The 21,318-nt window shown below is 40.3% G+C and overlaps 1 protein-coding gene across 4 annotated transcripts in view; it reads right to left on the minus strand.

The window, feature by feature from the left end:
• dennd2c (DENN/MADD domain containing 2C) overlaps window positions 1-21,318 on the minus strand; it is a 48,768-nt gene that overhangs the window by 19,481 nt on the left and 7,969 nt on the right. The window contains exons 3-11 of one of the 4 annotated variants that reach the window (XM_061736747.1): window positions 15,030-15,154; window positions 9,175-9,251; window positions 8,154-8,312; window positions 6,458-6,536; window positions 6,121-6,165; window positions 4,727-4,911; window positions 3,852-3,961; window positions 2,837-2,906; window positions 1,071-1,148 (exon numbers count right to left, since the gene is read on the minus strand). In XM_061736747.1, coding sequence (XP_061592731.1) covers window positions 1,071-1,148; window positions 2,837-2,906; window positions 3,852-3,961; window positions 4,727-4,911; window positions 6,121-6,165; window positions 6,458-6,536; window positions 8,154-8,312; window positions 9,175-9,251; window positions 15,030-15,154 — 928 coding nt within the window. Of the gene's footprint in view, window positions 1-1,070; window positions 1,149-2,836; window positions 2,907-3,851; window positions 3,962-4,726; window positions 4,915-6,120; window positions 6,169-6,457; window positions 6,537-8,153; window positions 8,313-9,174; window positions 9,252-15,029; window positions 15,155-21,318 lie in introns of all 4 variants that reach the window. The other 3 variants (XM_061736745.1, XM_061736746.1, XM_061736744.1) reach the window with 3 other exon arrangements.

Below are 21,318 nucleotides of genomic sequence, written 5' to 3' on the forward strand. Positions count from 1 at the left end.
TTCCAAATGACACCAAACTTGCCTGGGTGAGTATACGACCATAAAAAATGCCAGAAACAAGGTCCAGGTTGTAAAAAACCGAACTTTCCCTTTAATACGGCCCGAACCGTAACGTGCACCCAGATGTGTTATACATCAAAAATGTGCGTCTCCATCCTGCGACAACACGCATTACTTTTCTCTTTCAAAAGCGTTACCGTGGGGACGCTAGACGCCAAAAATCGCGCCCCCCCCTTCATCTGATTGGTCCATATTTGATAGTTCCCCAATTGATAGTGCCCCAAAAGTCACCAAATTTTGCATGCAAGCCAGACCTGGTGATAAATTTGATATTTCATGGTTTGCATTAATGGTAGTGGCCTAACGGCTCAACAGCGCCCCCTAGAAAACTTTTCTCTGCCATAACTTTTGAATAGTTTGACATAGAGAGTCGTGGGTGGTGTCATCGGACTTAGTTTTGAGTCCTTGACCTTAATTGGTGCAAATTGCACGTGCGAGGGCCCGTTCATCACTGCTTGCAGCTTTAATTGGTTGTTGTTTTTTTAAACAAACAAACAAACAAACAAACAAACAAACAAAACACAAATGAAGTTAACAAAACAAACAAAAACGTATAAAAATAAGAAGAAAAAAAAGGGAAAGGAAAAAGAGGGAGGGGTTTTATCTATACATTGGAAATGTCTGAGGTATCTATCTTTTCAACCTGATTTAGAACTGGTTGCCATATAGAATAGAAGTTGAGGGCAAAGCCTTTTGTAACATATCAGATCTTTTCTAAAGTCAGATGGTGCAGAAGATCTCTGATCCATTGACTGAAAGTTGGAGATCTGTCTTTCCATTTAAGCAATATGAGCCTTGTAGCCAGTAACATGGCAAAGGCTATCATGTTTTTGCCATGATGAGGGGGCTGAACGTCTCTTTTTTTAAATGCACATGCAGTGAATGCTCGGGATTGTCTCTGCAGCCTTCACACGCTTCACAAGGATTAGCTCTGAACTCTCAAACTCTTTTCATCTTATTGTAAAGAATTCTGATGGGAGGAAAATGTGGCGGAGGTGGTGTGACTTTACCTTCGCAAACAGGTTGAAACAACCCAACTTGCTGACAATACAATGCACCTCTGGAAGCCTCTTCCCCTTTCCGCTGGGCTGCAAGACGGATTCACAAGTCACGAATCAAAAGAACCATAAATAGGCAAGGCAAGTTTATTTGTATAGCACAATTCAACACAAGGTCATTCAAAGTGTTACCGGTACATCAATATTAAAAGCAGCAAGACACAATTAAACAGTAAACAACATATAAAATGATAAGAAAGGAGGTAAAATAATAAAAAGCACAAGTTGTTAAAAAATAAGGGCAGTAGAGTACAGCAGGTAAGTATTTAATTTAAGAGTAGCTTCAGTAAACAGTAATGTTTTTAGTTCTGATTTAAAGGATCTACAGTTGCAGCAGACATCAGGTCTACAGGAAGTTTGTTCCACCGGTGAGGAGCAGAATAACTGAACGCTGCCTCACCTTGCTTGGTTCTGGTTCTTGGGAACCACAACAAACCAGATCCAGATGAACCTCAGGGCTCTGGGAGCTTCATAGGAACTAACAGATCCAGCATGTATTTTGGTCCAAGACCATTCAGGTCTTTGTAGACCAGCAGTAAGATTTTAAACTCTATCCTTTGACTCACTGGAAGCCAGTGTAGTGATTTCATGACCGGTGTAATGTGGTCCAGTTTCCTGGTGTTTGTAAGGACTCCTGCGGCGTTCTAGATCAGCTGGAGCTGCCTGATTGATTTCTTGTTAAAGGAGCCGTCTGTAAGAAATGTCCAAAACTGGTACTGCAGTCACTTTCAAAATATTGTTGAGCGGCGTGTACCCTCCCCCTCCTCCCCCCGACCAGAGGTTGCCAGGTAGGCTGCAGAATGCAGCAGGAACGTAGGCTGCCATGGCTGCCATAATTAGAGCCGAGCTGGCAACCCGGATGCCGAAACAATACTGACTTCGTGATTGGGAGATAGGTGGAGGGTGGAGCTTCAGAAACAATACTGACTTGGTGATTGGGAGATAGGTGGAGGGTGGAGCTTCAGAAACAATACTGACTTGGTGATTGGGAGATAGGTGGAGGGTGGAGCTTCAGGCCAAAACAAAAAATGACAACATAAACATCAGTTGAGGGCTGCAACTCCTCTTTTTAAACTGGAATATCCTGGCTTGAGTGCTGTTGTCAGTGACATAAGTATTTAAAATGAACATGATTTTTAAATGTCTGTTGACATATCGGGGTCATTTTATGATTCGTTTTATTATTGCTCTTATATACAGCTCCTTTAAATACATTAAACAGTCGTCCATGTAAAGTGCTATTAGGCCAGAGTACAGAGAAGCTATACCTCCTTTATTCACTGTTCATTGGGGGGAACAAAAAACACAATCCCAGAGTCCAAACCTCCATATCTGTCCATATTTATGACTTAAGTGTGCAGCTATAAAACCATAAGCCCTCCTTGTTAGCGTTGGCCTAGATCTGTCTAAACCTTGGACACAAGATATAGCTAAATGATAAACAGCAACATATTTACCCGAAAGCATCCATCAGGAATTTAAATCTGAGGAAGGCATCCTAAGTTTTAAAAAGCCACAAGTAATTTTGAGGCCAATTTGCAGGAAACTTGTGAAACTAATTCTGCTCTCTGCTATCGATTCAGACGTAATTTACTGTCCGTGAGTCACATCTTCTCTGAAAAGTTGAGTACGCACTTGGTGAGCTGCCACGTCAGCACACACACCGACACACGGAGCCGGTGATTCAGACTGGGATATCAGCGCGTGCACGCACTCACCAGGATCTTGCGGCAGTAACAGAACCAGCGGCTGCCGTCTTCTCCGGTCAGGACGAAGGAAAAAGTCTCGCTGTAAATGAAACACCCGAGATGCTGTTTAACCTCACCAACAACGCTTAAAAATCCAAACGCTGCACATAAAAGCTGGAGAAAAGCCAGAAGAATATGTAAAACTATCACATACACTACCGTTCAAAAGTTTGGGGTCACATAAATCTGGAGCATCACATTTGTGGGGTCAATTAAACGCTCAAAATGGCCAGAAAAAGAGAACTTTCATCTGAAACTCGACAGTCTATTCTTGTTCTTAGAAATGAAGGCTATTCCATTTTCATTCCAGATTACCTCAACAAATTAACAGCTAGAATGCCAAAGGTCTGCAATGCTGTAATTGCTGCAAATGGAGGATTCTTTGACGAAAGTAAAGTTTGATGTAAAAAAAAATCTTATTTCAAATACAAATCATTATTTCTAACCTTGTCAATGTCTTGACTCTATTTTTTATTCATTTCACAACGTATGGTAGTGAATAAGTGTGACTTTTCATGGAAAACACTAAATTGTTTGAGTGACCCCAAACTTTTGAACGGTAGTGTATAAAGAAACAAAAAAGACGGGACTGCTCAGTTACAGAGAGCAGAAGAAAAGCTTACAGAAAGAAAGAAAAGCGGCACGTATGGCTCCCAATTATTTGCACAGCCGCAGATAAATGTTTTAAAGGCAGTTAGGGTGTAAAACTGAGGTCTGAACTATCACTGCAACGATAAATGCCCAATGCACCTGAGCACTCAGATATTTAATTAGATCAACTCCAATTATCCCTGCGGGGAAACTGAGTTGTTGCAGCATCAATTTATGGATTATAGTGACAAGCCGAGGATGTATGAAGGAGAAGAAAATGAGGGTAATAAAAACAAACGGTGACAGTGAAGTGCGAAGAAGATGCAGAGAAGACAAAGAACAAATTAGCGTGTCACAATCACCCGTTTTGTTATTAAAACATGCCAAAGCTGACCTTGGCATTTGTGCGGAGGGTTTCCAGTCCTGAGAATCGGGGAAGCAGAACTTGGGAATGACCTTCAGTTGATCCTCAGCCTCTCTGGAGAGCCGGGACGACTTCTCGAACTGAAAACGGCAAGAACCCAGTTAGATCCTGGCGGGAGGCCTCAAAATAATCTTCAGATTCAGATAAACTTTATTTATCCCCGAGGTAGGGCTGGGCGATTTTGGACAAAAATAAAATCCCGATTTTTTTCTCTGAAAAAACGATTTTCGATTTAGATTTTTTTGGTAAAACTACAAAAGACAATGGAATAAATTGTTTCAAATATTTGAAAAAAATATTACTTTATTTTTAAAGAAAAATAGCAAACAAATTTCCCTATTGGGAATGAAGTGCAATTGAAAGATACTGTAAATCATCCTTGAGTTTAGTAAAGTGACAACATTTACAATTTTGCAATTGCACCCGAATCCTGACGAATCCAGGTGAGACGAATGTTTAGCCACATTATAACCTCATCCACTAGAAATAATCTCAAAAAACAGGCATGAAAAGTGAGAATGATCATGGAAGTAAGGTTTTGTCCTTAAATGGCCAAGTTGTAATGTGACAATATGGAAAAAATGTGGATGTACTGGAAGAAAAACCCAAATTAATCAACAACTGCCCTTCATAAAATGTGCTGACTCATGAAAACCCGGGAAATTCCCTGCAGGGAAATCCTCTGGAGGAAAACCGGTCATGAGATAAAAAAATCACCTTTCCTTAATTTTGCCAAATAAGATTAAACATTGGACCAGAAACTGTGACAAAATGCAGAATAACTTGATAAATGTGATGAGGGCTGATTTGGGTCCACATGACAGGGAGTCGGTGAGCCGCCTCACCATTTTGGGGAATTGTTGAGTGATTTCCGGAGAGTAGGTGTTTCCCGAGGAGCCTTTTCTTAGCGACACCGCCACAAAGATCTGGAAGAGCTGCTGCTGCTGCAGCTGGATCAGGTCTCGCTCGAGGGTGCGGTATCCCGGCCGCCGCCTCAGAGTAGACTGAACGTAAACCGATCTCCTGGAACCTGCTAGACAACATGCAGCAAAACAATGTGGTGATGCACGTCACGAGACTTACTGTCCAGAGCAGAGACTTATGGGACATGACTGCAAGAAGCACTTGGTTGTTCAATGAAAGACAATTAACAACAGAGGTGTCAAGTAACAAAGTACAAATACTTCGTTACCTTACTTAAGTAGACATTTTGGTTATCTATACTTCACTGGAGTAATTATTTTTCAGACGACTTTTTACTTTTACTCCTTACATTTTCACGCAATTATCTGTACTTTTTACTCATTACATTTTAAAAAACAGCCTTGTTACTCTATTTTATTTCGGCCTTTAAAAAAAAACTATCCAGTTAAATTGCTCCATCCGGATAGAGTGAATTTGGTTGTGGTTGTTTCAGATGTTCTTGTCCAGTTTTGTTCTTACATCCGTTCCCTCAGATTCCTGCAACTAAACTTGGATGTACATTCCAATAAAGGTTAGGATAAATGATAACATGCCTCTGAAGTTTGACTTTTTGCACCATTACAATACTTATAGGCAACTAGTCATCATATCTCCTGCTCTCTGAAACACATGTTAATGCTCCATAGTACACATATATGGTTCTTTAATATATTTACATTATACTAAGATGCATTCATTTTCAATGGCTTTTCCCTCCCTTACATTAATTTTACATTTTTACTTGAGTAAAAAACTTGAGTTGATACTCCAACTTCTACAGGAGTATTTTTAAACTCTAGTATCTATACTTCTACCTGAGTAATGAATGTGAATACTTTTGACACCTCTGCTTATGGGACATGACTGCAAGAAGCACTTGGTCGTTCAATGAAAGTCAATTAACAACTGGGTATTTTGAAAACCGCTTGGACAGTTTTCAGGCAGAAAGTTCACACATTTTCAGGTTTAAAGCTCTAAAAAGGAGCTGATTTGATACAAAAATGAATCACATCTGATTATAATATACTGAGGGTATGGAGGGATTGATGAGATAAACTCAGTGCTTATCTTTTAAATTGGCAACGGTGGAAAGTATTCCTTCTGTTGAACTGATAAACATCAGAGAAAATACACATATCTTGTTATCATCTTGTTTTTTGGCTCCGCTTTATGTTGTTTTTTCCTTTTACGCCAACATGACAATAACAATGCCTCTACATTCTATGCGAGGATGACGTGAAAGGACCTGGCGGACAGGTAGCGTCTTGTGTGATACCTTTGGAGTTGTCCTCGGGGTCACTCTCCGTCCCGCTGGTCTCCTCTGCTGATACGAGAGGAAGGAGAGATCAGAGCGGAGCAGAGGAATGGAAAAGACTCCAGCGGCCATAATCAGATGCAGACAGGCCGCCTTTTGTTTCATAATCAGCGGCTTTGCCTTCCCCAGCTGGCCGTAAGTGCATCATCAAAAGCTGGGTATTTCCACGAGAGGCTCAACTTAATCTTCTTGAAGTGTCGATGTGTGTGACATTTGGACATCTGTGACACCGGCTGCATGTGTGTGTGTGAGTGTGTGTGTGTGTGTGTGTGTGTGCGTGTGTGTGTGTGTGTGTCACCTCGAACTAGGAGCCCTTGGTTCTTCACTCTCTTCCTCCCTCGCTTGTCGTCAAAAATCGTCTCGATCTTGCTGACATACTGTGTACACACACACACACACACACACACACACACACACACACACACATACATAAACACACACAGTCAGCTGCATCATCATTACTGGCAATGCTTATATAACAGCCTCTAAGTGCATAATTATATTACAGATTTACAACATTTTTACCCCTGAATTCCTCAGTTATCTATTAAAACTAAAAGAGCACAGCTGGCTCTGCATTAATAGACTTAAAAAAAAAAAAAAAAAAGGCACCAATGAGCTCAAACTTAACTTTACCAAGAGCACAGTCACCTGAGGAAGCAAACTCGTGTGTCTGAGTAGATAAATAGCTAAAATGACTCAATCAACATACAGCCACAGCTTCTAAAGTTAGTTTTCATGTTTTAAAACAGCTTCAGAGAACTGTTTAACAACACTAAATGCTGTTTTTATTCCCATCAACTCTACTTTTTGATTTCTTAGAGGGGGAAATAGACATTTCAACAAAAACCAAGTTGAAATATTGTCTAAAAATAAACAGATTTTGGTCAAACCTGGTCAAAAGGCACAATATCAGCCTCATTTCTTACCTGGTTATAAAAGTGTCTCTCTGCCCCCGAGCTCTCCACAGCCATGAGTTAGGTTTAAATGTATGAAAATGCTGTTTACAAGTGTAAAAAACACGCAAACATGACTTCTACCCCTATCTGTGACTTCCAGCTCCCTCTCCTTCCTGCTCGACAAGTTACCACCCCCTTTTACCTAACACATGACTCAACATTCGACACACTGCATGCCACTTGTCAATCATAAGAAAACATACACACACATAGGCCTGTGTTGAAAAAAAATCGATTTCCCAATTCTAAATCGATTCTCATATTCATTCCTAAAAAATCATTTCATATGTCTAAAGATCGATTTTTTTTTATTTTATTTTTTTTTAATTTATTTATGTTTTTTTTTGTTTTCATCATTACATTACTACTTTTGGTTATTTTTTTGTTTATCCCCAAAAAAGGAATGTTTTGTTGGACACGAGAATAACTGGTGCCATGTTTTTGCCTTTAAATATGTTTAAGGGTATGAAAACATTAAAGTGTTAGGTTATCATTGCATAAATTGTTTATATTTCATTACTTTATACACTGTCTTGGGGTTACATTTGCAAAAAATACTAAAAACCAAATGCTCAAAAATTAAAAAACGAAATTAGACGGAAAATGGAAAAAATAAAAACGGAATGTGGGGAAAAATAAAACTGATTTCATCCGTCTCTGTTTCCTCCCTGGATCTGTTTGGTAATTCTGACCCACATGATGTTTCTGAAAGCAGTTCTATCAGCATTCTGGGAGCTGATTGGTCCTTACAGCATCATTAACTGCAATACTTGCTGTTTAATCTCAATATAATACTAGTAGTAATATTTTGCATAACTACAGTCATATAATTCATGCAACAGCTCAAAAAACTGTTTTAATAACACTAACCCAAATCAATATCGGAATCAAATCAAATCTTGATAATCGATTCTGAATCTTAAGAATCGGAATCGAATCAATTCTTGACATTTGAATCGATCCCCAGCCCTACACACACACACGTTCTCAGCGGCTGACAGTATCCAGATACAATGACGTCTAACAATGAATAACCTGAGGTGTCCTGTGAACTTTTTGAGTGCTTGTGCGCCGGGGCGTCGCGGGTTTTGGAGCGTCTGCGAGCGTCGAGGACTTGGATGGTGTTAATACTTGGAGCATCTTCCTCTCGACTTTAGACGCGTATCCATGCAACGTTTGGGGTTTAGGAGGCAACTGGAGGAGAAGAGAAGGAAAGTTAGTGCCTGCTAAAGTACAATATTCCCCTTTTTCCTCCCATGAAGTTTTTATTTACAGAGTAAATAAAAAATAATGAAATGAGAAAGTAGGGCTGGGCGATATGGACCAAAAGTCATATCTCGATATTTTCTAGCTGAATGGCGATACTCGATATATATCGATATTTTTTCTGTGACATAATTGGGGTTTCCCCCAAAGCATCATAGCATAGCATGTCTGTTAGCTTCATTTTTTTCTGAGGCAAACCCTTAAAAAAACAGTCAGTTTTAATACAAAGCCTCGTGCCAAATGTCACACAGGTACCTTTATTAACAGAGGTCTGCACAATATCAAAATGTATAAAACAAATGAAACAAAAATAAACTGCCTGCATATATAGAATAAGAATGCTTCTTGAATAAATATCCCTTTCCTGCATAACAATTAAATTAAAATACACTGTCCAATTAATACAATGTAGACAGTAACAGTCAGACTTTTCCACTGAGGTTGACAGTTTTGCAAATAACAAAACATTTGTGCAAATCTCAAATAAAACATGTAAACAGATATTGCATCTCTTTGAGCAAATCTCAAATAATTACAACAAGTCAACTACTGTACATTTGACAGATTTTGTGCCAGGAAAACTAACCTGTCAACACTGTCAGGTTTCAAAGGTACTTTTTTGCCAGCGCGAGGGGTCAGCGTTGATGTACAGTCAATTTGTCACAAAATAAGCTATATCGATATAAACGATATTGTCTCGTACCATATCGCGTTTGAAAATATATCGATATATATTAAAATCTTAATATATATCGCCCAGCCCTGAGGACACGAATGCACTTTTCATTACCTGTGAGACTTGAGTGTTTGCTTGACTTGAGGGGGCACAGGTTGGAGGCATCTTGACGTCCTCGTAGGACATCTCACCTGGAGGAGGTCAGATAGGATTAAACCGGATGAACGGATGCTTTCTAAGCTCTGGAACAAATACCAGTAGTTCCAGTGCCGGTTCAGAGCCGGGGAGCAATTCAAAACATGTTTCTGATAGCCGACTGCAAAGATATGAACGGAACTGGATCCAGGAACTGCTGACATCACGAGTGACGGGCGGGATTATTGTGACCAATTAAAACCACAAACTAAAGGGGAGCTATTATGAAAAAACATGTTTTTTCTTGCTTTAACATATATAAAGTAGTCTCCTCTCAGCCTGCCAACTCAGAGAAGGAGGAAAGCAACAAAATTCTGCAGTGTCTGTACAGCCGCCCGGATGAGCCGTCCAGTGTCATGTGACTTCTACGAGCCGTTCAGATTCTGCTCCCGTCGTTACGTAATGACAGGAGCGATGCGTGAAACCACGCCCACAACTAACTCTGGCCGGCCGGAGCGTCCGCCATTTTTTCGTAGCGGTGTATCGCGTCATTCAGGCAGCCAATCAGCACAGTGCCTCATTATCATAGCCCCGCCCACTCAGAATCCCGCATAGATAATGAGGTTAGAGACTGGGATGCTATGCTAAAGACATGGTTTAGAGGCTGAATTTCTAATTTATTTAGCAGAAACAATCAAAAGCTTGTTTTTAAGACATTCAAAGCCTGTTTAAAATAGGTATTGCCATAATAGGTCCCCTTTAAGTCGTGTCCGTGTCAAACTAGTAAATTAGAAGCAAACAAAAAGGAATTAATAGACACCACATTTGATCAGCACACTGATACAAATATTGTGCTTGATCTACTTAAAAAAAATAAGTCAACTTTTTGCATGAGATTATTATGTAGATCAAGAAAGACTAGTCTTTGTATAAACTACTTAATTTTTTGTATGTAAATAATACATTTTTCAAGTAAGTCAACTTAATTGTGTTAAGTTTACTTTATTTGACTTTACTTGCAAAAATTAAGTTGACTTTACTTGCAAATTAATTTTGTACATACTAAAAATTAAGGGGCACTCGAGGACCAGGGTTGGGAAACACTGCCTTAAACTACGGCTGTTGACCAAAGTCAAAGTTGACAGCGCAATGAGACGGCATCAAATCCGGCTGAACATTATAGCTGCTATGTTTAAAGAAAAAAAAACAACAAAAAGAGAAATTATAGAGCAGCCTCTACTCAAAAAATAAAAATAAGAAGCTGTTCTTCCACAGGGAAGTACAGCTCTGCTCGATGCATTGCGTAAAACAACAATTACCGTGGTTGTTTTATACATTTTAAAAACAGCATTTGCAATATCGTCTGCTGGTATTTGTGGATCCAGCTCAAAATAACTGGAATAAACTTGTAGAAACAGAGTGAACTAAGCAGATCGACGCTGGCATTAACATGTGTCTCCCTGGATCCAGGGTGGTAACTTGTTACATCTTACTCCATCAGCTTAAGTAAGAATAAGCAAGTGCAGGATTTCTGCATGCTAAAACCAAAAGTGCCTTTTTTTTGGGCGGGGGGGGGGGTTTGTAAACCGCACTGGTGTCGGCAACCCTCTTTTGCGCTGCTCTAGTGGCTCCTGGAGTTTTTTCAAAAATGTTTGACCTTTTTTTTCTTCTTCTTTTTTTTTTCTTTTTTTTTCCCCCTTTTCTTCTTTTTTCCTTTTTCCCTCTTTTTTTTTTTCCTTTTTCATTTCCTTTTTAATCTCGAAATTGCGACTTTTGTCTCGAAATTTTGACTTTTTTCTCAACATTTTGACTTTTTTCTTGAGATTGTACTTCAACATTAATCTCAACATTTCAACTTTTTTCTCGACATTTCGACTTTTTTCTCTAAATTTTGACTTTTTTCTCGACATTTCGACTTTTTTCTTGATATTTGGACTTTTTTCTCGAAGTGCATAATGAAAAAGAAAATCTCCCCCCCAGTTATAACTAATATAGCTACATGCAGCATGTGTTGCCTTCATTCCAAGGCTTATACAAGACTTTTCATTTTTTGCGGCTCCAGACATATTTGATTTTTGTGTTTTTGGTCCAATGGCTCTTTCAACATTTAGGTTGCCGACTCCTGCACTAGACCATTCCTAGTCACGAGGGAAAAGAAGAACACCCTTTGTTTAACGGATGAATCAAACGTATACAACAAGCAATGGTACTGTGTAGGGGGGGGGGGGGCGATATGGCAATAATATATCCCGATTAAAAAAAAATTAAATCGGAAAAATTGGAAAGAATCTAAACCCCCAGTATTAGTCCACTGGTGGAATGAACTCTCAAGCTACCTTACACTTGACAATATTTATTACAAGAGTAAAGGCAGATCCTCAGACTTTTTAAAAATATGGCAATCTCATATAGAATTTGACTTTAAGAGTTTGGTAGGTCAATGTAAGGCATCATAGTGACAATGATAAGACCTGAGTGCAATGGTTTGTGTTGTTTTGTTGTCTTGTTTGTTTTAAGTGGGGTTTTCCCACCGTTTCTGTGTGTTTTATTTGTTAGGTTTTTAGTTTTGTTTTGAGGGTAAATGTTTGGATATCATTTTGGTTCTTTAACGGACCAGCCCCAACTTACTGTAGGATAGGAAAATTATGACGTGAAGTGTTTCCTACTTTTTTTGATAAGTCCCCTTTCATCATGAAGTATGGTAGGAAGACTATTTAACTATTTAATTATTATTTCAGAGTCATTGATATGCTAGTACTATCTGGTGTTTTCAATTAGTGCAATGAGTAGAATTTTGGGTTAGAATATTTGGTATGATTATAGCACTATGAAATATGTCTTGATGTGTATGGACTTTGACTTAATTTTTTTATTGGAAGTTGAGATGTGGGGGTTTTGTGTTCTATGTACAGGTATGTACAGTATACCCCTCTTGTTGTGATCAAAAATATAAAGTATAATTAAAAGAAAAAATTAAATAAATAAAATCACGATTTTGATTTTATCACCAAATTAAATAGAAAAAAATAAAAACAGACAATACATGTTGGTGAGGGTGATAATAATTTAAAGAGACTACTAAAATTGGGTTTAAAGCCATCCGACGCGACAATTCACGACAATAAAAACTAGGATACCAGAGTACCGTCGTCCTCGATGCAGAAATGGGGCCAGAAAAAGTTTTTGTCAGTTTTTATGTTTTGCCCGTTTCTTTAATTCTCATTATTTACATTCTGTTCAGTATTCCAACTTTCTAGAAAGCTGGTTTGTGTAGAAAATATTTCCTTCAAGCTCATTAAAGTAAAGATTTAATTGCACTGACAGCTGAATTAACTTCAAGCCTTCTGCAGAATTTTTTCTAGTACATCTTTTTTTAGGAAAAGTATCTACGAGCAGCTCCTACCGCGGGTCAGCTACTTTAAGCAGGCGTTTGAACACCTCGTTTTTGTACCGTCTTTAACGGCACCATATCCTTTCCGAGATAAAAGGTAACAGCTTCTGTTACCTATTTCCATCGCTTGCCTGACTCGTCAAATGCCTGTTTATGTTGTCAGTTTTGGTCTCAGCTAGCTGCTTCCTGCAGCGCCGCCGGGCCCCTCGCCGTTTGCATAATCCTCGCTGTGCTTCCTCTTCAGGGGACCCGACGTGCGAACAGTTTCCCTGAAAACTTTGCAAGTTACATTTGCTTGAGCTCGATCACTGGCGGAAAATCCAAACCAATTCCATATAATTGAGGTGGATACAGTTTGGAACTGTAATTCACAGAAATGTGTCTTAAACGATCCCACCATCTCTGCAGTTGAAAGATCGTCTTCACGCTGTAATCCTTCGCAATCTAATATCGTCATATCGCCCACCCCTAGTACTGTGTCACATCAGGTAGAATTATATAAAGTAGAAGATGCTCTTCCAAGAGCATCTTCTGTTGTGAACTGCGCTCCACCTTTGTGGTCGCTTTGGATAAAAGCATCCGCACGTCAGAGCTGTGAATAAAGACCTGACAGAGCGTGATTATTTATATTTTAAAAACAATACATTTTGATGTTGTGTTAACTTTAGAGGGGACCTATTATGAAAAACACGTTTTTTCTTGCTTCAACATATATAAAGTGGTCTCCCCCTCAGCCTGCCAACTCAGAGAAGGAGGAAAGCAACCAAATTCTGCAGTGTCTGTAGAGCCGCCCGGATGATCATCCAGTGTGATGTGGATCTACGAGCCGTTCAGATCCTGCTGATTTTCGTTACGTAACCAAAATGCAAACCACGCCCACAACTATAAAACCGTGTAACTGCATGCGAGCGTCCAACTATCGCCTCACACTGCGTGACATCGGACGCTCTCTGTCCATCTCCCTCCAGCAGCTGCCACTTTATTGAGGTTTTGTAATGAAATGAGGAGGAATCATAGATATATTCATTAAACTGGATCAGCCGTTCCTCATCATGACTGTTTCCTACAGCGCTTTCAACCGGCTTTCAACGCAAGCGACAGGAAGAAAATAGAAGCAGGGCGTCCGACAAATGTTCAGCTCAAAACGCTGCGCAGCGCCGCGTCGCTGCGGCCAGTTAGGACAGTCCAATAGAAAATAAAGCAATGGATTTCATTTTGTCGCTGACGCTCACTCGCATCGCATGCAGTTGGGACACGGTAACTACGAGCTTCTGACATTTTTTCGTAGCGGTGTATCGCGTCATTCAGGCAGCCAATCAGCACAGTGCCTCATTATCATAGCCCCGCCCACTCAGAATCCTGCATAGATAATGAGGTTAGAGAATGGGAAGATAAAGACATGGTTTAGAGGCTGAATTTCTAATTTATTTAGCAAAAACAATCAAAAGCTAGTTTTTAAGACATTCAAGGCCTGTTTAAAATAGGGATTAGATGCCATAATAGGTCCCCTTTAATAACAGTAGTGCCGGTTGTCTTTGCGTCTAACCCTGTTAGCCGAGGCCTCAGGTCCCTGCAGAGCTCTCATAGCACTCATTTCAGTTCTGGCAGCACTTGCACCGTAAATGGCAATGTTTGGACAGACTTGACCAGAACTAATGTAAAGTAATATTCATTAAACTCGCATGCTAACATAAGCTAAGTTCAGCCAGACTGTGATTGACATAAGGTGGTTGCGTTTTCCAGCTTCCCAGGTCTGTTCGTTTCACCCATTTACAACACGGGGCAGCAGAGTTTGAGGAAAAAGAGGCTTCAAAAGCCTATGGGTGATGTCACAGGGGTTTTTTTCCCACTTCTTTTTAAACCATCTATGGTGGCCAGATGTGGTCCAGACCACCTCTGAATGCAGTCTGAATGATTGGATCTCAATGTTTCCTTGGCACGTTTCCGCCTGAATTCAAAGTTGTCCACTTGTGATTGGATCAGTCAGGACAGGTTTTAATACCACATGTAAACATGTCCCTATAGCTGTACCAGTACTGATACGGCTACAGTTCCGGCCCGACATCGGCAGCTGGTCAAAAACCAAGATGGCCTAATTTGTGGCAAAACCAAGTGGTGCTGATCAAGATGATTAGAAGATCATAGATACCTTCTGGTACTGAGCAGAAATGAATCCACATGCAGAGTATTATGATGACGAATACTTTAAATTTACTCCCCATGTTTTGTCACGCTTGTAATTTTCCTCCAAAGTATATTTTTATTTGTCTATTTGTGGTTTATTTGATGGCGAAAGTAAAGCAGTGTAATCTGCAACATGTGTCCCTAAAAAGGAACTGTACATCCGCAGAATCACCATCAACAGCCAAACTGATCAAAAGCTGAAAAAAATATGTTCAAAATCAAGCTTCGCAGCCTTCCATTAAATAAATAACAGACTTACAGACGATGTCTTCGTATATGTTGTCATCAGAGTAGGCGTGGTAAAGGTTGGGGTGTGCAGCTTGGTCTCCCAGAGTGCTTTGCTGGGCTGTCAGGCGCGCAGCGTCCTCGTACTCAAAGGACTTCCTGTAGCAGGGAGAGACGGGAACACAGTCAGTGAGACGGCTCTGGCTGGTCTCCTAAAGATAGCCGCTATACTATTGTTGGATGTTTAATCAATGTCCCAACACCCAAATTCCTTGTTGATGTCAAACAACAAAAGCCAAAACGGGCGAGCGAGTGATAAGCTGTCGAGGAAGGAAATGACGGCGTGGATGGCCCAGAGTTTGTTGCATGGCAAGAATTTTTATAAGCCCTCGACTTCAGACGCCTCTGCATGTACACAGTACATGCGTGTAGAAAACTGTTTCATAATTCAAGCCCAGTGTGATGTCATCCTCTGCCCCGCAGGAGGATTTCGCAACGTGCAAGAAGGAAAGAAAGCAACCGGAGTGCTTAGCAGGTGGTAAACAAGTGAAACTGAGCCAACCACGTGCTGATGCCACAGGAAACTGGGTGACATTGTTAGGATAAACTTCAAACATTTGTATATTAGAATTAATAAGTCACTGTAAATCTACAGCATAATTTGTAGTTTTAAAAGTACACTTTAAAAGTTAATTTTCAACAGATTTTGCCATTTTGGATAGTATATAAAAAAGATTAATACATTTAGCCAGCCGTACAAAACTTGGGATGGCTGTTCAGTCACTACCCCACAGTTATAAACCTTCACAGATAAAAATCACAAACTGCTGAGCACTAAAATGCAGTTTCACTGTTAAAAAAAAGTGGGTTCAACAGGAAGAGTAATGCACCGAGAGATTTCCAATATCTTGAGGAAGCTCAGCACCAACATGTCAGATGGATCCTAAAATGAACTGGTAACGATAAAACTGGTGGACTAAGCTCTTCAGTTTGTTCCAATCAGGAGCCTAACCGCAGTGTTTTTACAATCTGAATACTATTGAGAGGTTTTTTCTTGTTAAAACCATTATAAAATGCATTACAGTTCAAAAGCATGAATAATCCTCTCTAATTCAGGCGTGGACAACAACCTTCTTGATTTCAAAGACGCTCTTCAAGTGTAAAAAGCAGTTCCTGACAGCAGCTTCCATCAAAAGACACTGACCAGCGGAAAACAGCACACTTTCATTTTTCAGCCTCAACTGGACCGATGAGCCAAAAAAGCCAATTTGCAGCCTGATTTGTAAAATCACACCATCCGGGTTAGTTCCTTAGTTAATAACCATTGTTGTGGCCACAAATTATTGACGCTACAGATTTCAACTTAACTTCCCCAATTTTTTCTTAATTAATTTGGTTTTAAAGACAATGTGGTGAATATTTAACTGAATGGATCAAGGTTCTTCTGAGGGGTTTTGATAATATGGGCAACTTTTTTCCAAGGAAAACTGGGAATATAGACTGCTAAAAAATGTTTTACGTTCATTTCATTTTCACTATTTTTGAATGGGACCACATGGGGACTCAGATCTGCTGTGTTGACAAACGAGCCACAAACAACATTGTGCTAATGAGTTATGACGTCCAGGACGTCTTGTAGTAACACCCACTTTGTTGGGTCTTACCCACAGACAGTCAAAACATCTGATCAACCATTAAGTCATGTGACTTATTGGTTTCTTAAAGGGGACCTATTATGAAAAACAAGTTTTTTCTTGCTTTAACATATATAAAGTGGTCTCCCCCTCAGCCTGCCAACTCAGAGAAGGAGGAAAGCAACCAAATTCTGCAGTGTCTGTACAGCCGCCCGGATGAGCCGTCCAGTGTGATGTGGATCTACAAGCCGTTCAGATGCTGCTGATTTTCGTTACGTAACCAAAATGCAAACCACGCCCAGGACTAAACACTGTGTCCTAACTCCATGCGAGCGTCCGACTATCGTGTAGCACTGCGTGACATTGGACGCTCTCTGTCCATCTCCCTCCAGCAGCTGCCACTTTATTGAGGTTTTTGTAGTGAAATGAGGAGGAATCATAGAGATAACTTCTCATTTCAACTAACTGGATCAGCCGTTCCTCATCCGTGACTGTTTCCTACAGCGCTTTCAACCGGCTTTCAACGCGAGCGACAAGAAGAAAATAGAAGCGTCCGACAAATGTTTGCGGCCAGTTAGGAGAGTCCAATAGAAAATAAAGCAATGGAATTGATTTTGTCGCTGACGCTCGCTTGCATCGCATGCAGTTAGGACATGGTGTAACTCCGCCGGCCGGAGCTTCCACCATTTTTTCGTAGCGGTGTATCTCGTCATTCAGGCAGCCAATCAGCACAGTGCCTCATTATCATAGCCCCGCCCACTCAGAATCCCGCATAGATAATGAGGTTAGAGAATGAGAAGATAAAGACATGGTTTACAGGCTGAATTTCTAATTTATTTAGCAAAAACAATCAAAAGCTTGTTTTTAAGACATTCAAGGCCTGTATAGTATTAGATGCCATAATAGGTCCCCTTTAAGAGCAGTTTTGAAGCCTCTCTTTCCTCACACATTGCGCTGCCATGTTGCCAGGCAACACGATTGGGATCACACCCATGGTCAATCAAGGTTAGCTGTTTACTGCTTTATATACATTTTCCTGATGTGGAACCAAAAAAAAATTAATCCCATCAGAGCCGTCATGGATGTGAAATCGTGAAAACGATTAAGACTAAAACAGTTTTTTAAGTAGGGCTGCAACGATTCGTCGACGTTGTCGACAAAAATCAATAACCAAAATTGTCGACAATGAATTCCATTGTCGACAATTGTCACCAGACGTGTTTTTCCAATGGAGTGAGGCGTCTCACTTCAATACAATCTCTGCCGAGAGTCGCACATGCACGATAGCGTCTCAGCGCAGCTGCGGGTAATAAAACGTCAAAAGTTTGGGAGCATTTTAGCCTCAATACGGCGAATAAAAAGATGACTTGCAAGGTTTGCAAAGCCGACCTTGCTTATCACGGGAGCACGTTGGTAATGCATTTGAAGAGAAAGCACGTCGGAGTGTTGAACGAAACGGACTCACCTTGGTAAGATATTAAGCCTATTTTCATTTGTTAAATAAATTCGTTTCATTCGTTAACTTTGTTTATTTCATGTTATTTATTAGTATTATTTGAGCCACTCACAGCTACTCTCGTTGCTATAACCTCAATCACATAATTGATGCTGTGCGAAAGGCAAAAAATCTTGATGGATTTGCATCTAACTTTCGGTCAGGTGCTCATGAACTGTCAATTATCCATCAAACTCCACAATGATCCTGTTAACATTAAATCAGATAGATTTGTCTGGACATTTCTCTTGCGGGACGAGAGAAGACACTAAATCAATGCATCTGTATTATTGTGCGGGCATGAATTCTCAGAGTTTTGCGGATGCGGGCGGGAGCAGGATGAAGAAAACAGTCCCGCTATAGCAGGGCTCGAGTCTAGTGCCATCTTTCTTGTGTTTATTATCATTTGCCACATAATTAAAGCAACCTCATACTAAATTTAAAAAAAATTACAAATTATCCGATTAGTCGACTAATCGTTTCAATAGTTGGTGACTAGTTGACTATTAACAAAGTTGTTAGTTGCAGCCCTATTTTTAGGTACCGTATTTTCTGGACTATAAGCCGCACCTGCATATAAGTCGCATCCGCTCTATTTTTAGAAAAATTATTAAAAAAGATATACAAGCCGCATCCGGTCTATTTAAAAAAAAAAAGATAAGCAAGCCGCAGATATTTATGTTGTTAGATTAGATAGTTACTACATGTACAGAACGATTTTGGACTGTAAATGATGTACATGTTTGTACCTAAATAGATCCTTTCCTAACAGTGTCTTTTAACGCGGCAGCAACTTTGCAGCAACCAATTAAAACGGGACAGAACCAAGAGAAAATAACCGGTATTTATCTATTTATCTGTTTGAAATCTGCTTCTACCTACTTCTATCTGCTAAAGAAGAAGTAGCGCATTCTTCTTTGCATTTATTTTGTCTTAGTTTTGATTCTAATTCCGGTTAGAGCACCCCAAGTGGTGGAAGAAAAATCCACAGAACTCTGCACCTTTGTATAAGACGCATGGTTCAAAACCTATGAAAAAAGTAGCGGCTTATAGTCCAGAAAATACGGTATATTTATCAATTAATTATATTAAATTATTATATTTATTTATGCTCTAAAGTTGGACATTGTAACATAGGACTCAGTGGAGGCCTCCATCAGTCAGTCGAGGAACTGCAACGACTCCCGGCTCCACATGAGGCTCAACCCAGAGGTCAGACGGTCGGGGCTTGGGCTTACACCAACGTTTGATACATAAAACTACATACGATATGCTGCCCAATGTGCTCAGAAGTGGTTTTTCTACACAGACTGGCCTTAAAGAAGCACATTAAAGCATTCCCTCCCCCTCCCCAGTCTTCGTCCAAATGGTTCCCCTGCAGTTGTGGAGGTTAGGTCGCTTTTATTACACCGTCCCAAGATTTACTGTTGTTGGTCTCTGCAACAGCCAGCTAGTTTCATTGTTACTGCCCTACACAGTTGTCGATTTGGACAGGAGTCCAAGTTATTTTGGATGGTTTTTGGGGATAGCGGGGATGGAAGACCGCCAGAAGTAGACAACGACCTCCTAAAAGTGCTCAGATGCTTCATTCATCCATTTATCCATACCAGTTTCCTCTCATCCAGGGTCACAGGGTTCTGCTGGAGCTAATCCCTGCTGTCTGTGGGTGAAACATGGGGGTACAACCCTGAACATCACAGGACCCCACACGCTCACTCTCACGGACAATTTACAATAACCAATCACCATGGTGAATGTATGTTTTAGGACAGTGGGAGGAAATCTGAGTACCCACAGAAAACCCGCACGAGCAGTGAGGAGACGGTGCAAACTCCACACAGAGAAATGTCCCAGCTCAGATTTGAAACGGCAGCCCTCAAGCTGTGAGGCAGAGCTAACCACCAACCCACCACACTGCCCCGATCCAATAGCCCTTCAAGTGGCACTGAAACTGATATTTTACCATGAAAAACCTCCTTTGTGCCGCTTTGAAAAGCCTCAACATGCATTGTCACAACAACTGATGACCCCCGAGACATCCATCCCTCATTTAATTATATGGGTTGAACTTTTCCGAATACAATTATGTCGTTTATGACAAAAGCCCTGCAAAAATCCACGGAGGAAATCATATATGAATTAATCATTAAGTAGAAAACTGTGACTCTTTTAGCATACGGTCATAATAAAAGAAGAGGAGACACTAAGAACCAAGACTAAATGGGTTAATCGGTTTGGTCTAGTTTTGCTGAGCCGTGGGTGAACGTGCACGCCCGTTGATGATGACCCTGAACTTGTAGCTGCTGAGGAACTAGGCCACATCCAGACAATGGAGAACAAAGCTGCCAGATATCATGTGACATCACACTGGGACCCCAGCCAACATTTAAACTCTCACAGTACCCTCCCCAAAACTGCTGCAGAAGCAGAGCTGCCGCTCCGCAAGCGCCGGCACTGCTTTTATCAGTGGGATATGATCATTTAACTTTAATATACTGCAGGCAGGGACCGTTATCTAATATAGGATTCAGATGAATGAATGCTTTCCAAGAAACTACATTTTATTCAGTTTTAAAAGTTATGTGTTGGAAAGAGTTTGACTGGAAGGTTAAGATTAGATTTTTTAATACTCCCCTTATTATTTCTTCATATGTGAAAAACCCCAATACGGCACTTTGTTGGCGAAAATGTGGAAAGATTAGAGACAACACACATATTATCTGGGACTGTACAGTATTACAAGGATTCTGAGATAATATTAAAAAGGAAATTGACACTATTCTGGAGATAGATGCTACACTAGAACCAATGTTGTTCTTGTTGGGAGTCGTACCCAAAGACAAGTATAATGTAGACCAACAATATATATTGAGGATTCTTTTATTAGTAGCGAAGAAAATGACTACAGTGAACTGGAGAGAAGTAAAACCACCACTGAAAGATTTATACATGATGGAGCGGGTGACAGCTAGTCTACAGCTCAGAATGGACACTTTCCTGCGAAGATGGACCTGCATTTCAAGATACCTGGGGGTTTGATGGATGGGATGATGTGAGGGAGTTCTGTTGGGAGTTCCTCTTTATAAAACCCTGCTCAGCCACTATCCATAGATATTTGCTCTTCTACCTGTCATTGTTACTGTTATTATTTCTAATATTACAATTGTGTGGATCTTTAATTTACCTTGCTTTTG

The sequence above is a fragment of the Cololabis saira genome, chromosome 12 (genome assembly GCF_033807715.1).
Source record: "Cololabis saira isolate AMF1-May2022 chromosome 12, fColSai1.1, whole genome shotgun sequence".
NCBI lineage: Eukaryota > Metazoa > Chordata > Actinopteri > Beloniformes > Belonidae > Cololabis > Cololabis saira.